This window comes from Nomascus leucogenys, chromosome 17 (genome assembly GCF_006542625.1).
Source record: "Nomascus leucogenys isolate Asia chromosome 17, Asia_NLE_v1, whole genome shotgun sequence".
NCBI lineage: Eukaryota > Metazoa > Chordata > Mammalia > Primates > Hylobatidae > Nomascus > Nomascus leucogenys.
The window spans coordinates 68,416,701-68,425,512 of NC_044397.1; the positions used below are offsets into that span (position 1 = coordinate 68,416,701).

The 8,812-nt window shown below is 42.4% G+C and overlaps 1 protein-coding gene across 9 annotated transcripts in view; it reads left to right on the top strand.

Annotated features, from left to right (window-relative positions):
* ELMO1 (engulfment and cell motility 1) overlaps positions 1 to 7,149 on the top strand; it is a 592,800-nt gene extending 585,651 nt beyond the window's left edge. For 4 of the 9 annotated variants that reach the window (XM_030796573.1, XM_030796574.1, XM_030796575.1 and 1 more), the window contains one exon: positions 5,755 to 7,042. In XM_030796573.1, coding sequence (XP_030652433.1) covers positions 5,755 to 5,955 — 201 coding nt within the window. In that variant the 3' untranslated portion in view covers positions 5,956 to 7,042. Of the gene's footprint in view, positions 1 to 5,754 lie in introns of all 9 variants that reach the window. The other 5 variants (XR_004026459.1, XM_030796572.1, XM_003268938.4 and 2 more) reach the window with 2 other exon arrangements.
* Positions 7,150 to 8,812: the final 1,663 nt, after the last annotated feature.

An 8,812-nucleotide genomic window follows, 5' to 3' on the forward strand; every position in this document is an offset into this window, starting at 1 on the left:
CCCGTTGCAACAGATTCAGCTTCTTAGTAGCTTGATTGATAGTTCATGGTAAAGAAAAAGGATGTAAAAGGCCTCAAATGCAGCAAAGGTATAGTTGTTAATCCAGAGAAAGAAGCAGCCCTGGTTACAGCTTTGGTTTTCATTGAATTTTTCGTTTTTGGTCTGGATTTTCCCAAGATAAACTGGTCTCTCTTCTTTAAAACATCTGAGGAAGTAGGTTTTCTACCAAATTTCTTTAAGCTATTTTAAGAGGTTTAGGGCTGTCTCTGCTGTTGGGATTTTATTTTCGAGATGCTTTTATTCCTTTCTGACATCTTGTTATATGTATAATTTGTTTCTCTTCTTGCAGCACGCTGTCAGCTATATTTAAAATATTTAGCATAAATCTAGGAAAATGCATTTGTAAGATAAAGTAGCAGTTATGGCTGATTTAACTTTCTTTTATAAACTGGAACCCAACATCATGCTTGGAACTTTTATTTTTAGATGATACCATTCAAATTTTTGTTTTGCGTGTGGTTGCATAAACAGCTTTAGAAAGGAAGAGAACATTTTAATAGAATCTGACTTTTGTTCCCCATTTCCCCTAGGACATTTAGCTCATTTAGAAGTTATTCAGTATCTGGTTTTCACTGGTTTGAAGCTTTTGAATAAAATTGTATATCCCAAAGAGCGAAGAAAGATTAGACACAAATCCTGCATTTAGAATGGTGCTTAAATATAATTCTGTGTCACTTGACATTTAGTTTGCTGAAGGGTAAGACTTTGCCTTCATCTTTCTGAAAATAGATACTGTGTTCTACTGTTTCTGTTTTTAAATAAAATTGTGGTTCTACACAGGCCACCATATTCGAGATGTATAGAGCTGTATACAAAACTACTTAAAATAGTAGAACTTTGGATGTTATTTAAATCTCTGCAAGGCTGTTTTCCCCAGTGTACATTAATTCCAGATCAGGAAAAATGCTCTGGGACTGCCAGGTTTTTATTCGTATCTGCCACTTCTTATAGATACAATGAAGAGAAAAATGCCATATGCTTGTGAACACTTTTAATTACTTCAGACCACTTTCCTTTCTATTACCTCATTTTATTTCCATAATTATTCCATACAATAGAAAGTTCTATTACAGACATTCTCATTTATCAAATGAGCACAGAGAGACCTCCCAGAACTGAATACCTCAACAATAGAAAGGTTAACACAGTTGGCCCTTGAACAGTGTGGGGGTTATGGGCACCAACCCCCCACACAGTTGAAAATCTGCCCATAACTTTTGACTCCCCAAAAACTTAACTGTCAGTAGCCTACTGTTGACCAGAAAGAAGCCTTCCCTATAGCATAAGCAGTTGATTCACACACATTTTGTATGTTATGTGGATTTTATACTGTATTCTTCCAATAAGGTAAGCTAGGGAAAAGAAAATGTTAAGAAAATCATAAGGAAGAGAAAATATGTTTACTATTCATTAAGTGGAAGAGAATCATCATAAAGGTCTTCATTCTCATTGTCTTCGCATTGAGTAGGATGAGGGAGAAGGAAGAGGACGGGTTGGTCTTGAAGTCTCCGGTGGCAGAGGCTAGAGAGGTGGAAGAGGTGGAAGGGGAAGCAGGAGAGACGGGCACACTTGGTATAAGTTTTATTGAAAAAAAAAAATCCATGTATAAGTGACCCACACAGTTAAAACCCATGTTGTTCAAGGGTCAACTGTAAGTATAACGACCCTGGCTTTCTCTCTGCCAGGCACCATTAATGCTTTATATGTATATTTCACCCCAGTTAACCCTCATATAACTCTAAAAGAATCCCCATTTAATAAAATAGGGAAATGAGGCAAGAGAGCTTAAGAAACGTGTCCAGGGTCACACAAGTAGTAAGAGATGGAGCTGGGATTTAAACACTGGCAGTCTTGCTCCAGAAGCCCCTCACTTAACCCCTGCACTGTGGAGCTAGGAAGAGAAAGAGCAGGCACTGAGCTCTCACATTCCTGGCAGGCCCATCACTCAGCTTCTACAATCACCAACTCATGGCCAATCTGGTTCACCTGTGCTCCCATCCGCTCTTCCACCATCACCCAGCTGCCACCCCTGATTATTTTGAAGCAAATCTGGATATCATTTTATGTATAAATATTCCTGTATGCATTTCCCAATAATAAAGACTCAATTTAAAAATACCATAACTGCAATACCCTGATCACACTTAAATAAATTAATAATGTGGTATTTATTTATTAATCTATGTGCAGTCAGTTTTCAGATGTCTCTAATTGTCTCATTTGTGTGTTTGTTTCTTTCATACTTTGTTCAAGTCAGAATGCAAATAAGATCCATGCATTGCAGTTGGTTGACATGTTTCCTAGGTTTCTCTGAATCTACAGGTTTCTATTTCTCTCTCTCTGTCTCTCACAATCATGAGCATGTGCCTTTTGTCCTTGAAATTTATTTATTGGGAAAAACAGGTCATTAGACCTGTAATGTTAATAGTCTAGATTGGCTGGTTATAACTTTATGTATTAGCTTACTGTTGCTATTGTAACAAACTGCCACAAACTTAGTGTTAAAGAACACAAATTTATTATCTTCCAATTCTGGACTTCAGAAGTCAAATGTGAGTATCCTGGGCTAAAATCAAGGTGTCAGCAGGGCTGTGTTCCTTTCTGGAGGCTCTAGGGAAGAGTTTTCCCTTGTCTTTTTCACTCAAGAGTCCATTTGCACTCCTTGGCCTCCATCCATTGCAATGGCTGGTTGAACCTTTTCATCACCTCACTTCAGCCTCCTCTTTCGTACTCAGATCTCCCTCTACCTCTCACTTCTCTGACTCTGACTCTTCTTCTGTTTCCTTCTCTCACTTTTAAGGACCTTCGGGATTACATTGGGCCTGCTTGGATAATCCAAGATAATCTCTGTTTTAAGGTCAGCGGATAGCAACCTTAAGTCCCTTTTCCATGGAACCTGACATATTCACAGGATCCAGAAAGTAGGATGTGGGTGTCTTTGGAAGGCGGGTATTATTTTTCCCACCACAACCTGCAATATAATTCATATATTCATCTGTCCCCTGTATGTCCTATGAATTGTAGTTAAAGGATTAATCAAATTCAGGCTCCCTTTCTAAGCAGCAGCAGTGGTGTTTGTACTTTCATGGTGACTTCTTCCTCCCCTTTCTTGGATATTAGCAGCCACCAATGATCGTTGTCTGGATCCTTGGAACCATTAGAGATTGCAAAAGGTTGATATCCTGATTTTATTCTTCCTTCTTTGTTTATTAAAGGGATATATAAAGAGAAACTGGCCTCATCAACTATTTGGTTATCCTAAAGTTATACAATTTACATATGGTAGACAGGATAAGTACTTGATTCTCTTTACCAGTTTTCAAAATAGTAAGCATCTTTCAGAGAAGAGCAATGAGGCATTTTGGGGCAGGGGTTGAGTAGGAAATCATGCGTTTAAACAGAATTGTGTCTCAATATGTTGCAGTTACTGTCATTATTAGTTTCTGAGTTATCCTGTCTGGAACAAGTAGGAACACCATTGGGTTGGCATCTGAGTCCTATTGGGAGGACCCCTTATGTCTTTGATAACTTTCTGGCATTCTGGTATGATGGGGTGCTCCAGGTTTATCTTTATGTTTCCTGCCTTTTCTCTGTGGAGCCTTGATTACTTGTAGTGGGAAATGATATTTAGTAACCAGAATCTAAGCATGAGGTGTGTTTATGGTCATTGCACACCATGGTGCAGTGGTTCTTGGTTGGTCATTATTTTTTAGCCATTTTTGGGGACAGAGCTAGGAGGTTTTCTTTTAAGATAAACTACATAATGAATTGATACTGATAGTTCCAACTCAAATTCAGTATCAGTACTACAGGGTTTTTATTTATTGGTTAATGTACTTTCAAATAAAATTTTCTGCACCTGTTGTTCTTAAAAAGAAACGCACTGCAGAAATGTTCCTGTGGGTTAAACTAATCTGTACTAGGAAGCTAGCCAGGCCTAGGAAGGCTGTGTGAAAAGAACAGTAATCCCCAGGACTTGGGGATTTACCATGAAACAGCATGAAAGCTGGAAGGGGTCTTTGAGAATGTAGAGTTCAGTGGCACCCATACCTGCATGTTCATTAGAGTTTTCTAGGAAGCAAAGTCTCCTCACCCTAGATCTATATGATCAGGATCTCCAAGGGAGGAGCTAGGTGTCTACTTCTGTCAAGGTTATTTATGAAGAAATGGATGATGGTTAGACATGTTCAGAATCAGATCACGAGGACACTAATTCTTCCAGAAATCCCTTAATGCTAAATTGATATTTTGATGGGTTAAATGCTTTGGCTGAGATCACATAGCCAAGGTAGAACCAAAGCCCTCCAAATCGATGCTGCCCTGCTGAAACACAGATCTCATAATACACCCATCGTGCATCTCCTCAGCTTAAAAGTAGGACCGCTGATGTGCATCACAGAAGATTTCCATCACATCATGGTGACTGGAGATTTATATAGTGCTTGCAGTATACTTTGGTTACTTTTATGTTGAGATCTGATACCATGGAATACAGTCCAGATAACCACAGTGCCAAAGTAGGTTAAGGAGAGTCTGGAATTGCCGCTTGACCTAGTGAGGCAGTAAAGTTGGGAATCTGGAGTGCATGGTAGAAGGAAGACCACTTCAACAAAAGAGGAGAACAATTGCTGTTATAGAATCCTATATAGCACTATTAGAAACCTAACTCCAGTGCGTGAGTGGAGCCCAGCATCCAGAACGCCAAGCAGCTTTCCGAGATGGTGGCATCAGGGGTGCCTCTTTCACCAGGTGTCATGGTTCTCTGTCCAGGTCAGTACAGAACTCCAGCCTCTGGGAGGGGAAGCTAAGAAGAGAAAAGCAGGTCCTCAGACAAGGCACAGTTCCTCCTTCTCCCTCTTAGAGATCATAGTCTCCTGAAGAAACAAAAGGCTATGAGAGGAGAAGAATCAGACTCTTAGTTGGGTACTCTGAAGGGCTTTCCAAAACAGATAATGTCCCCAGGGATCAGGCCCCAGAGACCTGGTGAAAGGAAACCTTAGGAACTGGAGACAAAGGCTAAAGAGGCCCCCAGACAGGCAGCCAACCCTCCTCCCATTAAGATTGCCCAATAATTTTAACCATTTTGGCTGCCAGACACTGGGCAGCAGAAGGCTATTTCCTAGCCCTTTAGCTGAGAAGCACCAAGGTGGTACTACCATTGGCCATTGGCTCCAGGGTGGGACAGGGCTGTCATTGTGAATGCCAGGAATCAGACAGGACAGGTCGAGATGAGCTACTAGACTAGGAGCCATGACTGGAGTCAGCAAAGAAACCTGCTTCACCTGATGTTGAGTCCAGGGCTGTTCGGCAGATTCCACCAATACCTAAAAGTCATAGACTCGCACATAGGTGTTACATTGCAAGTCATGGAGAACTCCAATCCTCAGCTGTTACAGAGAAGCATTCTTTGCAAAGAAGAGCACAGGCACTGGAGTCAGATTGCCTGGGTTCAAATCCCACCCAGTCTACATGATACTGAGTCACTTCTCCGTACCTCAGTTCCTTCACCTATAAAACAGAGATAACAGAAGTATCGACTTTATATTGAGTTGTTGTGAATATGAAATGACGAAGCAGGCAGACTACTTAGCGCAGAGCCTACTGAGTGATGAGTATTCACTGTTAGCTATTTTTACTATTAATACTTCTGTAATCACCACCAGTAATGATCGCTGTTGCCTCCCTTCCTGCCAGTACTGTATCTGGACGGATGGACTGAATGCGCTACTCGGGAAAGACATGATGAGCGACCTGACGCGGAATGACCTGGACACCCTGCTCAGCATGGAAATCAAGCTCCGCCTCCTGGACCTGGAAAACATCCAGATCCCTGACGCACCTCCGCCAATTCCCAAGGAGCCCAGCAACTATGACTTCGTCTATGACTGTAACTGAAGTGGCCGGGCCCAGACATGCCCCTTCCAAAACTGGAACGCCTAGCTAACAGGAGAGAGGAATGAAAACACACCCACGCCTTGGAACCCTCCTTTGGTAAAGGGAAGCTGTGGGTCCACACTCCCTTCAGCATCACCTCTAGCCCCGGCAACTTTCAGCCCCTAGCTGGCATCTTGCTCACTGCCCTGATTCTGTTCTTCGGCTCCACTGTTTCAGGTCCCTTCCCATGGCTGCAGTCCACTGGTGGGACAAGAACAAAGCCCACTGCTAGTAAGAAGGCCGAAGGGCCCTTCCATCCTAGCCCCCTGCAGGCATGCCCTTCCTTCCCTGGGGCAGGAAAGCCAGCAGCCCCAGACTGCCCCAAAACTTGCCCACCGGACCAAGGGGAGTGCCCCAAGGCCCCTGTCTGGAGGAAATGGCCTAGCTATTTGATGAGAAGACGAAACCCACACCCTCCTTTCCCTTCTCTCTAGAATCATCTCGCACCACCAGTTACACTTGAATTAAGATCTGCGCTCAAATTTCCTCCCACCTCTCTCCCTGCTTTTGCCTTGCTCTGTTCCTCTTTGGTCCCAAGAGCAGCAGCCGCAGCCTTCTTGTGATCCTCCCTAGCATAAGTTTCCCAAACAGTCCACAGGTCCCACGCCCACTTTGCGTCTGCACTGTGATCGTGACAAATCTTCCCTCCTCACCAGCTAGTCTGGGGTTTCCTCTCCCTGCCCCAGGCCAGAACTGCCTTCTTCATTTCCACCCACGCTCCCAGCCTCTTAGCTGAAAGCACAAATGGTGAAATCAGTAGTCTCGCTCCATCTCTAATAGACTAAACCTAAATGCCTCTAGGATGGGCTGTTGCTATCCAAGCGTTTGGTGTTACCTTCTCCTGGGAGGTCCTGCTGCAACACAAGTTCCACAGGATGGTCAAGCTGTCAGCCATCCAAGTTTACATCATTGTAATTATTACTGGTATTTACAATTTGCAAGAGTTTTGGGTTAGTTTTTTTTTTTTTTTTGCTTTGTTTTTGTACAAAAGAGTCTAACATTTTTTGCCAAACAGATATATATTTAATGAAAAGAAGAGATACATAAATGTGTGAATTTCCAGTTTTTTTTTTAATTATTTTAATCCCAAACATCTTCCTGAAAATAACATTCCCTTAAACATGCTGTGGAATAAAATGGATTGTGATGATTTGGGGAGCTGGTGTTTTGATTTAGTAATTTAGGTTCTTGCTACTCAGTCATCAGCATCACCTGGGAGCTTGTTGGAGACGCCAGCTCCTCAGCTCCACCCCAGACCTGCTGAACTGGGTGATGTTTATGTACATTGGTTTGAAAAACACTGCTGTGGGAAACCCTCCACCATTGCTAGGTCACCACAAGCTCTGAGCGTCAGTGGAGAATGTTACTTCTAAGAAGACCATCTCGACTCACTGAGAAAATCAGACCCACTGTATGAAAATATCTATTCCTTTTACATGGTTGTCTCTTGACCATGACTTTCTCTTTTCTTTTTTCTTTCTTACCGTGATATAATTTATAGAATGGGTCTAGTTAAAGACATCACAACTTTGAGGGAGCACATTTAGCAATGAAAAGAATGCATACCCACAGACCTGAAATAAATTAAGCCAGAACTAAATAAATCTAACTGTGGGTTAATAAATTATGGGTCAGAGCCCAGTGAAGGATGTTTCTTAGGTCATTTGCACTGGAGGCATTATCAGGATTGTAAACTCCCAGCACTGGGAGGGATGTCAGAAGGGTCCAAGCATGCAGTATTAAGCGTGGCACAGCACAAGCCACTCTGGCCTCACAGCACAAGCTGTGGAAGCATCCAGGTCATTGCTCTTTACCGTCATCAGGATGTGCAATTACAGATTGACCTGGGTTGAGATGATATGGTCCAGAGCACTGCATGCATTGCAGAAAAGAAGTCCTTTGCAATCCAAAGCCATTCACAGGGGTTCCTTCTTCCCATCAGAGCACTCACACCTGAGTGTCAAGCTGTTAATTCCTTGATCATTAAGCTTCGATGTTATTAACAAGTACTTGCTGTCAGGAGCAGTTATTAATCTACCCATCATCATGATAAAACAGTAAGTATTAGGTCAAAGAAAGCAAACAAAGTCATATTATTTTTTTCTTACGGGTTACAAGATCCAATCCATGAAAAAGGGATGTTTCTGAACCAGGATCTCTGAGGTCCTGAGACTCTGGGTTTAAGAAATATATCTGTCCTGTGACCTTGGTTGGGAAGATCCAGCCCCTCTCTTTTCTGGCACTCCAGCTTTGGTGCATTTAATAGAAACCTTTCCAGGACTATGAAAGGCAGCGTTCTCCAGCTCCTCCCTAGACCCTCCTTTGGACCTGTGAGATCCGAAGAGTATGCCATCTGTTTCCCTTCATTTTGTGACCATGTGGGGAAGGATTGTTGCCCATATTTGGCCACCTCACCTTCTCTCTCCAGGCTGCCCAAGGCTTTTTTTTCCCATGCAATGAGCCTACCGCCTCCAACTCATCTCCTGTTGCCTGCAGTTTCCTAAGCCTGGGCAGCTCAGCCAAATCCAAGGCAGAAGTAAAGTAGGAAGACTGATGTTGCTGTGAAGTCCAAGTTGCATTCTCCCATTCGTCTTACTCAAAATAAAACTGATTACTTAATTTGAATCTGCTGATGTTTAAATTCCTCTTTTGTTTAGAACACATAGGAGGAAGAATTAATTGGCCTCTCAAACCTCTGTGACAACATTTAAGGGCAGGGAAAGCTAATAGTAATTGCAAAAGAAAAAGTGCAAGGCTGAGTGTTTCTTGAGTCTATTTGCAAGTCCATTTTAAGCCATCCTTCAGTTATCGACTACAG